The sequence below is a fragment of the Glycine max genome, chromosome 8 (assembly GCF_000004515.6).
Source record: "Glycine max cultivar Williams 82 chromosome 8, Glycine_max_v4.0, whole genome shotgun sequence".
Classification (NCBI taxonomy): Eukaryota; Viridiplantae; Streptophyta; class Magnoliopsida; order Fabales; family Fabaceae; genus Glycine; species Glycine max.
This window is the reverse complement of record NC_038244.2, coordinates 35,214,537-35,232,828: the sequence shown is the minus strand read 5'-3', so window position 1 is coordinate 35,232,828 and position 18,292 is coordinate 35,214,537. Positions and strand designations below refer to the sequence as shown.

Sequence of the window (18,292 nt, the reverse complement as noted above, 5' to 3'; positions counted from 1 at the left end):
TTTATCTTTTTCAAATTTCAATTTAGGCAAACCAACTACTAAATCTTTTGAAATTAATTTATTTAAGTGATCCATGTTTATGTGAGCAATTCTTTTATGCCATAACCATGGATCTTCATCTTTACTAAGAAAGCAATGATTGTTTTCATGTTTTATGCTTAAGTCTATCATGTAAACATTATTGACTCTATGTCCTATATGCTTTATATTAATGTCATGCTTATGTTCTATAAGACATTTCTGAGAATCAAATGATACTAGATAGCCTTTGTCGCATAGTTGACTAACGCTAAGCAGGCTATGCTTAAGTCCTTCAACAAGTAGAACATTTTCAATGGAGTTTGAAGAATTTGTACCTATTTTACCCACTCCAAGGATTCTACCTTTGTTGTTGTCACCATATGTTACATGCCCGCTTTTCTTTGGAGAGATATGTGTAAAATTTGATGCATCTCCAGTCATATGTTTTGAGCATCCGCTATCTATGTACCACTTTTTTCTCAAAGATACCTGCATAATTAAGTTTTTGACTTAGGTACCCAAATTTTATTGGGTCCTTGCATGTTAGTATAAACAGAGGATCCTTTTGGGACCCATATCATTTTAATGTTACTATAATTTTTCTTGAAGTAGCAAGTTGATATGCCATGTCCTCTTCTTCCACAGTAAAAACAAGTGATAGAATTAGAATTACATTTTTGTGTGGAAGTGGAAAAGTTTTTATGAAACTTTTGTTGCTTATCAGATTTATACCCTAGTCCATTTTTATTAGACACATATCTTTGTTTACTTAATATAACATCTAAATTATTTTTACTATATGAAAATTTTGCAAGTGAATTTTTTAACTCTTTAATTTCTTTTACATATTTATCACAACAACTACAAGAATCTGATATTTTCTTGTAAGAAATAGTGGAGAAATTAACTTTTTCATTTGTTTTAGAAATTGAGACTTCATTTCTAAGAAGATCTAATTCTTTGTTTAATTTCGAAATTTCATTTTCTAAATTTGAAATTGTTTTCTTTGAAGATGAAACTAATTTTGCAAGTTTAATTGACTCTTTATGCAGATCAGCAAATGCATCTTGCAATTCATCAAAAGAAATAGATAAGTTATTTGAAGATGTTACCTCTTCATCACTTTCGTAACTTTTGGCCATAAGGCAGAGATTTATCTCTTCATTTTCAGAATCTTCAGAAGATTCCATATCATTTTCATCCCATGTAATGTATGCTTTCTTCAGTTTCTTTTCACTATGATTTTTCTTTTCAGATTTTTTCATCTTTTTCTTGAAGATGGGACAATCAACCCTTAGATGTCCAGGTTGATTGCATTCAAAGCATTTTAGAGTAGAGGATGAATTTTCTGTCCTTCTCTTTGATTTAAAATTTGGTCGCCTCTGATTTCCTTTTACTTTAAGAAACTTGTTGAATCTTCTTACAAAAAGACTTATATCATCATCATCATCTGGATCATTATCCTAATCACTTTGTTCTTGAATTGAGGATGATGCTTTAAGAGCAATTCCTTTCTTTTTCTTGTCATTTTCTTCATTTTGGTGCAATCTCAATAGTTCCATCTCGTGTTCCTGCAACTTTCCAAATAAAGTGGCAAGAGACATGTTAGACAAATCTCTTGATTCGGAAATGGCCGTTACTTTGGGTTGCCATTCTCTACTTAAACATCTTAACACCTTGTTTATAAGATCCTCATTTTGAAATTCTTTGCCTAAGGCTGCTAGATGATTTACTATATGTGTAAATCTATTTTGCATACTTTGAATATTTTCATTTGCATTCATTCTAAATAATTCATACTCATGAGTTAGTGCATTTATCCTAGATCTTTTAACATCTGTAGTTCCTTCATGTGTTAATCGAAGAGTGTCCCACATTTCCTTAGCACTCTTACAATTTGAAACCCTGAAATATTCATCCATTCCCAGGGCAGATGTTATTATGTTTTTGGCTTTTAAGTTGTATTGTACTCGTTTTCTATCCTCTTCAGACCATCTATCTCTAGGTTTTTCTATGGTTATGCTTTCACTTGATGAACTACCATCTATTGAAACTCTTTCTACTGTGGTGGGTATATAAGGCCCTATTTCTATGGCTTCCCAGATATTTAGATCTATCGCCTCAATAAAAATTTGCATTTGGGTTTTCCAGTAGTGGTAACCCTCTCCATTAAAGATTGGAGGTCTATTGATAGAATTCCCTTCTGGAAATAAGGAATTTGCTGAGGCCATCTTTTTCTTGAAGCTTCTAAACTTTATACAAGAATGAAGCTCTGATACCACTTGTTAGACAAGTGGCCTCAGATATCTTAAGAAGGGGGGGGGATTGAATTAAGATATTCCAAACTACTTCCCCTAATTTAAAATTCTATTTCACTTTTTATTCAAGTTATGAATTCCCTTAATGACAATCTTCTTAAATATTAATTCAAATAAAACAATTTGAATATGAATATAAAGCAATAATGAATAAAGGAGATTAAGGGAAGAGAGAATGCAAACTCAGTTTTATACTGGTTCGGTCACACCCTTGTGCCTACGTCCAGTCCCCAAGCAACCCGCTTGAGAGTTCCACTATCTTGTAAATTCCTTTTACAAGTTCTAAACACACAAGGACAATCCTTCCTTTGTGTTTAGAATTCCTTTACAACAAGAGACTCACGGTCTCTTAATCCCTTAGAGAATGAGAAGAAGAAGAAGAATAAATCTCTCTAGAAAGAGATAGATTTTTACAGATTGAGCGCTCAAATAATTCCTTAATGAATTGCAATTGAATTGGCCAAGGAATTCTTAAGAGGATAAAATGAATTTTTTCTCTGAGAGGATAAACACTTTTTGTTCTGAAAAACTCTGTCAAAATCGTGTCTCAAGTCACACATATATAGGCCTTATGAAAGCCATTCAATAACCACATGAAAGGATGTGACTGATGAGAATGTTTTCTGAAAAACTCCTCTGGTAATCGATTACAATAAGTGTGTAATCGATTACACTCTTTAAAATTTGAATTAAAACATTCAGAAACTGCTGGTAATCGATTACCATATATGTGTAATCGATTACACAGTGCAAATTTTGAATTCAAATTTTAATAGCTGTTGTAAATCAGTTTTGGCCACTGGTAATCGATTACATCCTCTGGTAATCGATTACCAGAGAGTAAATTTGTTGAAAAACACTTTTTAGCTTAAAATTCTTGGCCAAACCTTTTGCTAATCCAATTGGAATTCCCTTCCATTTTAATATCCTTTCTAAGACTCTATAGATTGTCTTGATCATCCATCTTGATTAACTCTAATTGCTTTGTCTTGAGTAAATCTTTGAGAAGCATATGAATCATGTAATGCTTTGGCATCATCAAAACTTTCATCTTGATCCTTTGTCTACAAATCTTATTAGAATAATAAGGATATGATTGATGAAATTCAATCATATATTTTCTTGAATTATTTAAATTCGTTACTATTGTTTTCATAAATTTTACGTATTTCTAATGTACTGAATTTCGTTATTTTTGTATTCCCGTAATTTCATTACTTTTATTATTTTCATAAATATGTTATTTTCACTATTCTTTATCATCTAATCTTTAAAACAGATTATTATTATTTTTAAAAAAATATGTAATTTGTGACTATCTAGAATCACTTAGTATAGTTTTGAATTATTATAAAGTATGATTTTTCATAATGAATGATCAAATTGAATTAATTTAAAAAATTAGATGATGAAATTAAAAAAATAAAAAAAATTAAATTAAATTAAAAAATAAATTAGAGAAATAAAAACCTAATTTAACGTAAAAGAAATCAATTTCCGACTAGATTTAGAACCGGCGCTTTCCGTCGCCAATTATGAAAGGGACTCGCCAGTCTTAAACCCAAACGAAAATTTCCCTTTGTATTCTTATAGATTATAGATAGATTTTGCATCTTTGATTCTTTATCTATCTCGCTCACGAAAAATAGCTCCAGGCAACGTCGGAAACCGGATTTGTCAAACCCATCCGACAACCATGGAGTACCGCAACAAACTTGTTCTCGCTCCTATGGTCCGCGTTGTGAGTTCACCTTCATTTTTTCCATCTCTCTCAACAACCTCTTTTTTTTTTTTTTTTTTTTTTTTTATACTTCCGAATCAAAACACAACACTCAAATCATTTTCACTACTTTCTTGTGTTTTTAACCTTGTTTATTTGGTAGGGCACTCTCCCATTTAGATTACTAGCTGCTCAATATGGTGCAGATATCACTTACTGCGAGGAAATCATTGACCACAAGATGCTAAAGTGCGAGCGCCGAATTAACGGTTTCAATTGCTTCCTTCTACCTTTCAATTGCACCCCTCTTATATATTAGAAAATGTTAAATAAATTATGCAGAATTTAATTCTAATGTTGCATTGTATTCCTCTTTTATGTAGGTACTTATAACATAAGGCTTAATTACCTGAATTTGGGGGGTGTATTTTTTTAGTCCCTGAAATTTAAGAATGCTTCTTTTAGTCCCTAAATTTTGACAAAATGTTTTTTTAGTCTCTAACATAATAAATAAATTGACACTTTATGATTATTTTTAAAACTTTGTGACAGTTTTAAAATGCAAATTCAAATGGTTAAAAAATAAAATTTAATTTATGGCAGCTAAAAACCGCCACAAAGTGTCAATTTATTATGTCATATACTAGAAGGAGCAACCTGTCAAAATTCAGGGACAAAATAAAAGTAGTTTTAAATTTTAGGGACTAAAAAACGCACACAACCCAAATTCAAGGATTAAAACAGTAATTAAGCCTTAACATAATGAAATAAAATTGTGTTGTCTCTTGATGATAAACGTCAAGTTGTCAATATTTTGTTTATTTAGATTTTATGGGGGTTAGACATCTACTGCTAAGAGTTTGATTGGGAAATTTGGAGTGTATACCTGTGGTTTTTCTTGTTTAGCTTTGTTTTACTAAGAGACCTATTTTGTGAATTCTTTGTCAGAACTCATTGGATCCACTGATTTTGTGGAGAAGGGGACAAACAATGTTGTGTTTAGAACCTGTGATGAAGAAAAAGATAGGGTTGTGTTTCAAATAGGAACATCAGATGCTGTGAGGGCCCTAACTACTGCTCAGTTAGTGTAAGTTAATTGTGTATTTTGGTTTCCCTGTTTACACTGAAGTTGATGTGTGATTTTGCTTTTAACTTGCTTTAGTTAAATAGTTGTCATTGTCAGCTGTACTATTTTTTATGTGGTAGGTTTTCTCACTGGGACCAGTTATGCCATGTAGAAAATAACACCACTCAGTGAGATGTGGCTTGGTTGATATTGTTATTGTTGGCTCTTTAGTCTTTATGGGATTTTCTAATGAGCTTTAGTCTATATAAGATTGAAAACCTATTCACATATTGATTAAAAATGTTGCAATCTTAGTCATAGTCATGATTGGCTGGAAGATCGTTTCCCTCTTCCAATTCCAAGTATATAGCCCCACTGAATGGTTATAAAATTCTATTTAAGTATCAAGTATGTATGTTTTCTTATGCGCACCAAAGTTGCTTTGCAGAAAATCATTACATTACGTGTAGCTTTTCTGACATTGAACACAATTTATTTCAAGTGTTCATGTTGTTTTCCTTTTCCCGTGTTTATATATGTCTATATGTTTGGGATGCAGGTGTAATGATGTTGCTGCAGTAGATATTAACATGGGTTGCCCGAAGTCATTTTCTGTGAGTGGTGGAATGGGTGCTGCTCTGTTGTCCAAACCAGAGCTTATTCATGATGTGAGTCTATATAATCTGTTGTATTTATGATTGTGCTTCTGAAATGTGTTTGAATCCTTCCTCCTTAAAACTCCAGATCTTAACAACATTAAAGAGGAATTTGAACACACCAGTAACATGTAAGATTCGACTTCTAAAATCACCACATGATACCGTGGAATTAGCCAGACGAATTGAGAAAACTGGTGTTTCTGCTCTTGCAGTCCATGGAAGGTAATCATTCTCATATCAATCAACCTATTAGATGGTTACATAGACATATTGCCATTAGGATTTATCATAATTCTATCATTGATCCTTCTAATAAAAGATTTGTGTTTGTTTAATGTTGTGAACTGACTATGTTACACAACTTTTCTCTTTTATCTGGGCCAGGGATGATATACAGTGTTTGGTAGAAGGCATGGCAATCATATTTAACTTTTTTCTAATCAGTCAAAGCATAATACTTTGATGATATGTTACTCCAATTGCAATGGATACAATTTCCAAACAATTAAGATATGGAGAGCAAACTATCATGACACATAGAGGATCTTCAAAGTATGTTACAGGGAGAGCATGAAATAACAAAAGCCTTGTTCCAATTGGTGAGTGCAGCGACATGGATTGTCTGATGCCCCTAGGCTTCATTAAAAACCAAATTCTCGGTGATATTATTCACCATGATATCCTTTTAACCACTTCCTGGTCTTTCTTGGTCTCCCTTTCTCTGTTTTTAACTGTCATAACTGTGCCAAATTCAGTTTCCATCATAATAGTGTTGCCTTATTCTTAGCAGGACCTTACCATGGTAGAAAACTCATTTCTGGGAATTTTATCTTAACTTTAGCAAGTATTTGTTCCCTTATTAATGAGGATTAGGAGTTTAGTACATAATTTAAGTCCTACATTGTATGCAACAGTTTTTTCCCGCTAGGTGAGGAACTACACAATGTCATTCTGCTCGGTTATATACTAGATTTTGAGATATTATATACCATGAGATCCCTCTTAACTTCCCCCAATGTCTTTCTTGGTCTCTGTTTTCCCATTTTCACTTGACCAAAAATCATGCAATCTAATCTTCTTACTGGTGCTTCTATTGGCCTTCTTTATACATGATCAAACCACCTTAACTGATTTTTTGTCATCTTTTTCTCAATCGATGCCACAATATCTCCTCATATACAATCATTTCGTATCTTGTCTTTCTTATGTGGCCACACATCTAGCCTAACATTCTCATTTCTGGTACTCCCACTTCTTTTCCATGTTGTTCCTTTATAGCCCAACATCCACAACCATAGAGTACCTAAATCCTATAATTTCAACAAATTTAATTGAAAAGAAATGAAAGTGAACAATGAAGATAGAGGGTGGGGATACTTGCTCTCACTTCCTATCCATGACCAGGACTGGAATCCTTAACTGGTGGAATGCCAGTTTTGTTGACCCTCTTTTTGTTAGTCTTTCCATATTATCTGCTTTTCATTCATAGACTTAGAGCCTGTTTTTTTAACAAAACCATATTCTTTAAGGTAAACTAGCCTGAGATTCCAAAGACGTATACTGAGTACAAATAATATCACATGTGCAACTTAGGGCTTATTTATCCTTTTTGAAACTTTGGTGCTTAAGAACTAAAAAAATAATGTAGCACTTTCATTTACAAGCATGCATATTTCTATAGCAATATAGAATTAGATCACAAATATGATTATTCTTTTATCTTTGTTGCATTAAAACATGCTGTTAGTAGTTAGTGAGGAGGGAAGAAAGGGGTAGTTAAGCCAGGATATTAGTTAGTTAGAGGGGTTCAATTTGATAAATAAATAAAGGGGTGTAGGCAAAGCTGATACTCATTCTATGTTGTATCAATCAGGAGAATTGAGCTTTAGCTTTGTTGTGAAAGCGTATATCCTTTGGGAAGGGGAAACCCTTGGAGGAGGATAATTCTTTCTCCTATTTTCTGTTCAATTTCATTTAATCACTAGTATTAATCTTTGGTTATTAACACATGCTCACTTTTTTCCTTGTTGATCTATTTACAGAAAAGTCCCAGATAGGCCCAGAGATCCTGCTAAGTGGAATGAAATCGCTGATGTTGTGTCAGCATTATCTATTCCAGTTATAGAAAATGGTGATGTTTTTGAGAATGATGATGTTGAACGCATTAAATCTGCCACAGGTAGCTGAAAAGAATTCTCCTAGACTTCAACTGAATTTTCAGTTATGTTTTGTTAGAATAATATATTGTAGATAGTCTGCAGTGAAACAAACACTGAATGCAGTTGATTTTTATCATGAATTTTAGGTACCTGAGTTTCCTGGTCTGTATTTAGTTATGTTGCAACCTAATTCTTGTCCTTGTTAATGAGTTCTCTACAAGCTGCAATACACATGCTGAAAAATGCAACTCATTATCTTGGAAATTGAGATGAACCAAAGCTAATTTCTTTCTGTGGTGATCATAAACTTCGTACTCCTTGGTATCCTAATCTTAAGACCTTGATAGATTCCCCTGAATTTTGAAGGAATGATTGGGTATACGCGTAGGCTTTGCCTTTCCAAGAGCTGCCTTGGATCAAGTCTCCACATCATACTATTGGTAATCTTTTGTTATGAACTTTTGTGTAGGACTGAGTTATGGGCTTAGTGAAAGAAGCAAACTTGTCCTTGACAGAGCTCCTCCTAATCTAACACAGACTTTTCTGAAATAGTCTCTTCCTTTCCTCCAATCCAAGTCTGCCTTTTTATATGGCTATATAAGAAAGGGATCCTGATTGATAAGATCATAACTAGCAATTATCCTAATAAAAATCAGAACCAGAACTGATAAGGATTCTGTTACACAGAATCTTATCAGGATAAATAAATAAATAAAAAATCATAATTTAAAGGAAGATAATAAAAAGTAATCGTATTCAACCAAATATCCTCTGTTGATATTGTTTCCCCTCAATTGTCGTTGTATTCCCATTTCATGTAACTTGAACCCTCACATCTTGGAGATAGCTTCAAGTGTTATTGTTTAGTGCTCCATATGACAACACATTGACTATGTAGACTGGAGACCGGGGAGACATTTCTTAATATGGAGATGTAGCCATTCATCTATTCCTAAACTATACATTAAATGTGGGAAACAAAAACTGTAACATCTCTAAGGCAGCCTGTAGAGCCTTTGAAAAACAATGGCTACAAAAGTAACACTGAAGGGACTGAACTAATATTTACAGGATTCTTTTTTATCATCTTTGTGCCGTTATGTATAAGAAACCCTGCATTCTTAGGGAGGGGGTTGTCAACTTTATCATGTGGCTTACCAGGTATATCAGATTGTTTGCTGGATGTCACTCGTGGATCCACAAAAATAACTCATGAGGCTCATATAAATCCGATTCTAAGAAAGTTAGGCTAAGTAAGCATTTGAATTGAATGTCATATAAGAAGAAAGTATTGGTTATCATGTTTGATGGGAATTTATTTTTGATCTTGATGATTACTATTGTTTCAAATATACAATATCATTTGTACTTCTTTTTCCTGGTATGATAGACTAGCTAAGTAGCTATTCATTTTTTATATTTAATTTCTAATTGATACTGGTATGACATAAGGTGCCTCGTCAGTGATGGTTGCCAGAGGGGCACTCTGGAATGCTTCAATGTTTTCGCCCGAGGGCAAAGTTTCTTATGAAGCTGTGAAAAGAGAATATATTAGGAAGGTAATGTATTTTTTTTGGTTCTACATTAACTACAATGCTTTTTATGACCTTATGTTCTTTACCTAGAGATGGGTGACAATCTTATGAATATGCAGTTTCTAAACCCAGACAGATTTCTTATTTTTTTCATTCTTTTTCTATTTCCAATGCTTATATTGGTGGAGGGCATTGGGCTTCTGGATGTCATGGTACTACTACTAATGTTACTACTATGTGCTTTTGATATCAGTGCATCTTGTGGGATAATGATATAAAAAGCACCAAGCATACATTAAAGGAAATGATAATACATTATTCTTGTCTAGAACTGCCTGAAGGGAAGGCTGTGATCAAATCAGAGTCCATGGCTGATCTAGCGTAAGTTAATTTTTCCTTATCACTTGCCTCCGTGCTTGCAATGTATACTAGGTGTTGACTATAGAACAATATAATCAATTGTGACATGTTTGTATACTCCAATTATTTTTCAGTGACTTTACACTATGCATCATTTGTAAACAAATTACAGAATCAATGCTTCCCAGTTCCTTTGGAGATTACTTGATTATGGGATTGCATCCTAGTATGACTGTCATGGTTTCTCTTTTAGCTTCCCTCCCTGTCCTCACCTGACATCTATAATATTTCCTTTCTGTGTTCAGTTATGGGGCATGGATAGCATTTACCTAGCATTCCCTACAATGATAGATGCATATTAGACATGAATAAAAATTTTGTATAATGGAAATATTCGCTACTTGATTCAGGGATTGCGTCCTAGTCTGACCATTATGCTTTTTCTCTTTGGCAACCCTTCCCGTCTTCACGTGACATTTTTAGACCTTCTTTGTGACCAAAATAATAATAATAATAATAATAATAATAATAATAATAATAATAATAGTGATTACTTATTTCCTTTGTATTGAATAAGGGTTCATATAACATTATCTGGCATTCCCTACAATTGTAGATTCATTTCTAAACATGATTTTTTTTTTGTATAATGGACATATTTTAGAACTAATGGAGGAGGATAAAGAAAAGTAACCCTTCTTACAGGAACTGCAAACATAAGGAAAATTAAAGAAAACAGTATAAGACAAGATCTTGTGCTTAACACCACAGAGGCTATCAAAATATGCCTGTCCTATTGTAAACCTATACAAAATTTAATTTTAAAAAACAAAGCATATCTGTTCAACCTATGACACCAAATGGTGACAAATATAACATCTTGCCTTAAAATTTACGCTTTTCATTTGGCCAAAAACCCTTTGAACATGCTAAAAATAAAAGGAAAAAAAATCCAAATTCTTAAGGGTTTACCAATATTCACTTAAAATCCTCCTCCATATAAGTAGTTGCTGGCTGCTGGGCAAAGTAGAAGCAGATGATTGGTGGTTACTAGACTAGACAACACATGACTATCAGGAGACAGCCGCTATGACAAATAACATTTCAACATATCATTAACATTGATCTTATCAAATATTGTCATCCAAATAAAGGATTAACCTTTTAGATGGAGACTTATAGATCTAAAAGGGATAATTAATTAAAGATGGATTTTTTCTGTACTAGAACATGGTTAACAAACTGGGAGACAGACTTATGAGGAAACACATCAGATAAATCAAGAGTCCTAAACCTCTTCTCTAAATCAACAACTGAAAAGTCAAGGCAAAAGGTATAACAATCACTGGCTTCTTTGTCAATCGAAGTTCCTGCCAAATGGAAGTTTGAGCACATGGGCAGTTCTTTTTTTTTTTGATCGGCAAAGATAAATAATATATATTGAAAGAAGTACCAGAGGTACTTATAATACAAAGAAGATCCATATAAATGGTTCCACAATCAGACATTGATATTCTGAGGGGGAACCAAGCTATGGATACAAAATGCATATGAATTTACATGTATAAATCTCATAACTATGCAATCCCCTGCTGATACATAAAACTTTGTGGTAGATTACTTGACCAGTGATTGAAATGCACTATGAAATCCTTCTCAAAACCCCTAAGCCAAGACCATAGAAGGAATATGACTTCTTCAAACAGCTTATTAGCATCAAAATTCGCATTAGAGAAGACTATACTATTTCTAAGTTTCCAAATGGACCAGGTTAAAGCTAGCCACCAACAATGCCATCTATTATTTCTTACACCAGCAGGTTGAACACCCAAATGATGAAGGAAGTGCTGCTTTGGGCTTAATGGAAAAGCACCCTTAACTTGCAGCCATGACATGGTTTCCCACCATATGGGTTGAACTTTGCTGCAGTGAAAGAAAAGATGGGATGCATCCTCTTGTTGGGTTCTGCAGAGAGGACAAAGTGAATCTGTGAGTTGAATCTGTCTTCTCTGCAAGTTTTTTCTTGTCGGCAGCCTATCTCTTAATAATCTCCACGCAAACACCAGAAACCTAGCTGGAACCTTTATCCTCCAAAGCTTCTCAAAACATTCCTCCTGACTGCTATCTCTTGCTTCTTCTCCTATCAAATCATAGGCACTGCGAGTTGTGAATATTGTCCCTCTGGATCTGCAGACCACTCCCAAGTATCTGAAACCTGGTGCTGGATTTTAATTTCTGCAATATCTCTGAGAAAGTTAGCTGCTGAGGTGATCTCATTGTCAAACAAGGCTCGTCTCCAAGCAAAGTTCCACTCCCACCCCATGTCTTGATACATTCCCATGGATCTAATGAGTTGATGTTGCTGCAATGAGATTGAATAAAGTCTAGGGTACTTCTCTGCTAATGAATCCTCCTCCCCGGTCCATTTATCCTCCCAAAATTTGATGTGGTCACCACTCCCCACCTTCCACTTGAATCCTTTTTGAATAAGCTGTCCACTATTTGTGCTAAAAAGAACCTTCTGTAAATCCCTCCACCAAATAGATTTATGACCCACCCTATCCACTTCAGCCAAGCCTCGCCAACCTCCATATTTTGAATCCAACACCTTTGCCCACAACTCTCCTTTGTGGTGCATTAAATTCCACTCCCATTTCCCAAGTAATGCCGTATTGAAACTTTTGATGTCCTTTAAACCCAAACCGCCCCTCTCTTTTGGCAAGCACACTGATTTCCAGCTAACCCATGCAATTTTATTTTGATCGGATCCTCCCCCCCAAAGGAATCTTCGCTGTAAACGCACCAACTTGTCTTCCACTAATTTAGGCACCCTGAAAAAGGAGAACAAATAAATAGGAATCGAAGTTAGCACGGATTGGATGAGTGTCACTCTCCCCCCAAAGGATATATTTCTCTGTTTCCACTTAGCTAGCTTTCTCTCGCATTTGTTGATGATAGGATCCCACATAGTACATCTCCTTGGGTTTGCTCCAATGGGTATTCCCAGGCAATTGAAAGGAAGAACCAGCAACTGGCAATTCAAGTAGGTGGCTGCCTGCTGCTTCCAAAGGTCAGTTTGACCAAAAGCTCCAAAAGAGCTCTTGGCAAAATTAATTTTAAGGCCAGATACAAGTTCAAAAGACCTTAGGACAGCCTTAATTGTTTTGACATTCTCCATGTCCGCTTCCCCCAAAAAGATAGTATCATCTGCAAACTGTAAAAGACTGATTTCCACTTTATTGGATCCCACTTGATATGCCTTGTACATATTCTCCTCCTTAGCTTTTCTCATCAGACCATTCAGCCCTTCAGCTACCACATTGAACAAAAGTGGTGCAAGTGGGTCCCCTTGGCATAATCCCCTTTTGGGAAGGAACTCCCCCGTAGGGCTGCCATTGACCAAGACTGAAATGGATGCAGAATTGAGGCATCCCTCAATCCATTTGATCCACTTAGAGCTGAAGCCTGTTCGTTGAAGCATATAGAGCAAAAATCCCCAGGACACCGAATCATATGCTTTCTCGTAATCAACTTTGAATATAAGGCAGAATTTATTACTCCTTTTGGCCTCCTCAATCACCTCATTTACAATTAAGGCACTGTGCAGTAGGTGTCTTCCTTCAATAAATGCAGATTGAGTTTCATCAACAATAGAAGTCATCACCTTCTTCATTCTATTGGCCAGCACATGGGGCAGTTCTGACACCTGAGTGATATGCGTATCCAAAATTTCCCCTATTTTCAAAACAAAAAGAAAGGCATGTAGTTTCATCAATCTATACTCTATAGTGATAATATAATTTGGAAAAACCTGAGTTTGTCTCTTCCTAGATACAATTTTATACTAAGGAAAAGGAAACTGTGGTTAATGGGTAATTATGTGTAGTTTTCAAACTCTTAATCTTTTACTTACCCCCACCCCAGAAAAGATAATTCTTCCATTCTCTTTTTAATTTTAAATATAAAAATAAAAATAAAGAGGATTGACACGCACTCCTCCATATGTAAATAATTGGTATATTTTGTGAAATACATATTACAACCCCAAGTATTAACCTCTTCATGTGATTGGGTTGGACACAGGTTCAACATTTTACCAAAGAGTAGGTTTGCTTGATTTATGTTATTTAAAAGGCTTTGGTTGGTGTCTTCCTAGTTCCAACTCTCACGGCCTGTTTGGTACAAGGCATTATATTATGAGTTTATACTATATGCTCAATTTTATTGAATGTTTTTGGTGTTACATGATTTGATAAAGTTATCCAGTTTCACTCAATATGGTTATAGGGTAAACTTATCAAGCATGAGGTGTGATAAAACCTGATAGGGTTATTTTATATTAGGTTGGTCAAAGCAATCTCTATTCAACTCAACCTTATCTTTCCACCACCATCATCTCGTCTAAAGCCCAAATCACTCAACAGTCACAGTCATGTGGTGCATCAAACATTGAATAGTATAAAAGTTTAAAATGTAACTTGCACTATACTATCATACTATCTAGCATTATGCTATTGGGTCTTACCCTGTATGAAAGATAGTGGATTAGCTTCAAGAAAAACTAAAGTATATTTGGATCAAATCTATGAAAACATCTATTGATTCTTCATGAGTTCATTTTTTATCTGAAAATTTCTTCTTCCTTTTCTAAGAATGCAGATGAATCCACTTAATGTTACTGGACATGATTTTGCATGAAGTTTACTGTTTGGCCTTTTTCCCTACTTGTTATTAAGGCTCTATTTGTTTATGGAAAATGATTTGGGATTATATTAATGATGTTTGCTTTTCCATGTTGCACAATCACTAATAATTCTACAACTACATATATGTATTCCTTGTACTTAAGGATCTACGAAAGCCTAACCCAATCTCTCACATATGTATGGGAAACTCCATTCTATACTGTATAGGATCTGTAAGCAACCCTGTCGGTTGTATTGTTTTTTTTTTTTTACTGACCCTGTCTGTTGTATTTGTTAAGCAAAGTTCTAACAATGCATTTTTCAAGGAAATATTTGCATAAATCTTAATTGATGTTTGCTTGTCACAATTTTCAGAATGGTCTCTTAAAATTGAATTTCTTTATTTCCTTCTTCACTGATGAGAAACCTGGGCCTGAGTTTGATTTGGCTTGATTAGCTGGGTCCAATTCTGCTTGAGAGTGAATCTATAAAGCATTTTTTTACACAAGTAGCTTACCGGTTTTCATGATGTGCATCTGTACATAAAAAGAATTAATTTTATATTGTCATATGGGGGCACTCTCTCCATAATGGTGATATAATGTCTCGCCTAATAAAAAGAAAAAAACGACACTTTGTAGTAAAAGCTGGCTTTTTGCTTTTTAGCCTCTTTTTTTTCTTCTTAAATTTCAATTTTTCTTGTCTCCTTTTTCTCCTAGATAATAGAAGTTTTAATCTTCTTGAGGCTTTTAACCATCTTCATATTTTGTTGGTATTTTAATATTATATATGATGATGTTCTCTTGATATTTCAGGGAACTCTATGGGCAGAGAGAATACCACCAGTTAGTTAGACCGGGTTTTTTTTAATGTCTTTTGGAGCATAAAAATTCAGGGTAAGGATATGCCTTCCCTGGTTTAGAATTTGGGCAACTCCAAGTATAGTAGGCACATTACAAGAAATTTACACGACTCACCAATTGATTATTCTTGAATTCGAACTCAAGTCATATATTTGTCATGGATGGAGATAACTAGATGAGCTTTTTTGTTTTGCTGAATAGATAACTAGATGAGCTAACCCCTACAAGCATGGATATAGATATTGTTATAGGCTTTATTCACGACTTGTAATTTTTTATACATTAATGTATTATTTTATCGTAGAGGATTTTTTCTTTGGTAAAACATGAACAAAAAATATGACTGACTGGTACTGTATTATTTCAGATTTTGAAAGACTGAATAAATAAAATACCAGTAAATTCTTTTTGGCTACATAAGCATTTAATAATCCACTAAAATTAAATTAAACTCATTTCATCACGACAAGGGAAAAAAGCTTAAAATGAAAGCTAACAATTTTCAAGTTGCCTTATCGAAGACTTATACCTTTTCGTTTTTTTCCCATACGAGTTGTATAGTTCTACACTTCTACTGTTCTGCTCTGTTGTTTTCAATCGAAACACGCATGAGTTGTCGTTTCGTGTCGAGAGTTGATGCAATTTGTATTTTCCATATATTGGTGGTGTGATCACGTCACGCAACTTATGTATCGTAATTAATTAACAAACCAAACAGTTTTGCAAACGACCCATGTAGGCTACTTATGTACTTGACTATAACAAGAAAGGTCAGAGACTAATCTGACAGTGTGTTATTAGTATTGATCCAAGAAAATTTTAAATATGATAGAAATTAAATACGAGTTTTTTCATTAAATAAATTACTTTCACCTATGTAAACGTTTTGTCACATCCAAATTGAGGTATTTCCATGGCCAAAGAAGATTCAGTTGCTTGATTCTTGCATGCTCATGCATGATTAAAGCAAGAAGGGAGAGGAGAGAGAGAGATGAGAGAGAGAGAGACACTGGTGAGAGAAACAATGGGTGGGTGAGAGTGAGAACAAGAAGGGAGAGGAGAGATAGTGTGAGAAGGAGAGACTAGGGACTCACGTCGAAATATCGTCAGAGAAGGGAACGGTAAACAGCAAAGCTACGCGAGAACAAATTGGAGGGACCATCACAACATTTCTTCGTTCTACTTCACCCGTTTTCCCGAAGAAGCAACGGAGGCTGAACTATGGCAACATTTCAAAAAAGTGGGTGATGTAAGAGAGGTCTTCATTTCCAGAAAGAGGAATAGAAGTGGAAGGAGATACGGCTTTGCAAGATTTAAGGGAGTGGATGATGTGAAACAGCTAGAGAGGAGGTTGGATAATATTGTTTTGGGAGGTTTGAAATTGTACGTTAATATTCCAAAATACGAAAGAGACACACATGAAGGGAGACAACCAGAAACTAGAGCTCAGGCAACCACCAGACAATAGGTACAAGAAGGGAGAGGGGCGTATCGGGCACAGAAGTTTCCAGCGGCACTGGGATTCAAGCACAGAACTTTTGCGGATGTCGTTGCACGGAGAAATTCAAGAAGGGACCACCTGATTCAACCAATAAGCGCGGCATATGTAAACCAGAAGTCCAGATCAGAAGTGCACCTCAACATACCATTATCAGGGAAAAAATGGTTACAGGATGCATGGGTGGGAAGGTTACAAAACCTCACCATGTTTGATAGAATTGAGGAAGACATGCTATGGGATTTCGAACTAGACATAGTGCCGAAATACATTGGTGAGGACATGGTTCTGCTCCTCGGACTTACAGAAGAAAAAGCAAGACGATTGATGGAGGTGGAGGAAGAGGGAAGGGATGCTCTGTTTTACTTGCTAGAAAGGTGGAATCCGACGGTGAGAGTAAGGAACAGACTTACATGGGTGTAGGCGTGGGGAATACCATTTATGGCGTGGGACGCACAACACATGACGACAATAGTGGCTGGAATAGGAGATGCGGTGGATGTCGACGATGATGTAGAGGAGTTGTGGAAAATGGACCGGGCTAGGATCCTAATAAAAACACCATGGTCGGCGCTTATTCAACATACAGTCACAGTCCATATTCAAGGGGAAGAATTCATGGTGCACATAATCGAGGAAACAGGCGCTTACTCCAACACGTGTCGGTGTCGGAGGGGGATAGAGTACAGTTCATCGGAGGATATCTTGTCAGAAGAAAGTGAACTGGGCGCGCCATGGATGATGGGGGAGTCAGAGGAGATGGCGGTACAGATGGGGTCGTCGGAGGAGGAGATGGTGCGGGGAGTGCCATCGGAGAGGGCCATTGCGACACACAAGGCTCCGATGGAGAAGATGAGGGCCAGGGGAGACTTGCTGGAGATGGCGACAGCGGCACGAAAGGGGTCGCCGGAGACGAAGGCGACGCGGGGACGGGCGTTGGAGGTGGAGACAGAGGAGGAGGTTGAAATTGGCTCCGATGAGGCGAAAACCGAACCCGAACGATTATTATCCGGTGGGTGCGCCAAACATCTCGACCCAGTGGATATTACCCAGGATACCGAGAGGCCGACATGCATCCTGACCACAGGTGGCGTCAACCAAACAGCAGAGACAACTAGGGGCAACGCAGGTGGGGTAGTGACAAATTTGCCTGATTTGGGAGGAGAAAAAGAAAATGGGTCAACCACGGCATCGTTGGCAACATACATTCACAAAAATGGTAGGGCGCATGCAGAGGAGACCGTTGAAGTGTTGGAACCATTTTTAAAACAAAGTGAAGTGGCACGTGACAAAGAAGGAGCTGAAATATGTGGGCTGGGCTTTACTCCTCACACCCCCATTAACCCAAAAGTACAACCCCAACAAAGTTTTTTGAAAATACAAGCAGAAAAAACACCTATTATTAATG

At 35.7% G+C, this 18,292-nt stretch overlaps 1 protein-coding gene across 8 annotated transcripts; it reads left to right on the top strand.

Annotated features, from left to right (window-relative positions):
- Nucleotides 1–3,864: 3,864 nt before the first annotated feature.
- Nucleotides 3,865–15,529, top strand: LOC100787829 (tRNA-dihydrouridine(20) synthase [NAD(P)+]-like). Of its 8 annotated transcripts, none has more exons than XM_006585835.4 (9): nucleotides 3,865–4,080; nucleotides 4,266–4,328; nucleotides 5,008–5,146; nucleotides 5,685–5,793; nucleotides 5,888–6,006; nucleotides 7,827–7,963; nucleotides 9,396–9,502; nucleotides 9,732–9,859; nucleotides 14,182–14,848. In XM_006585835.4, the coding sequence occupies exons 2-9, from the start codon at nucleotides 4,301–4,303 to the stop codon at nucleotides 14,306–14,308; spliced, it is 894 nt and encodes a 297-aa protein (XP_006585898.1). In that variant the 5' UTR covers nucleotides 3,865–4,080; nucleotides 4,266–4,300; the 3' UTR covers nucleotides 14,309–14,848. The 8 variants fall into 8 exon arrangements, with proteins under 8 accessions (XP_006585898.1, XP_006585896.1, XP_014634770.2 ...); XM_006585833.4 differs by having other exon boundaries at nucleotides 4,223–4,328; XM_014779284.3 differs by lacking the exon at nucleotides 14,182–14,848 and adding an exon at nucleotides 8,310–8,363 and having other exon boundaries at nucleotides 3,866–4,080; nucleotides 4,223–4,328; nucleotides 5,870–6,006; nucleotides 9,732–9,863.
- Nucleotides 15,530–18,292: the final 2,763 nt, after the last annotated feature.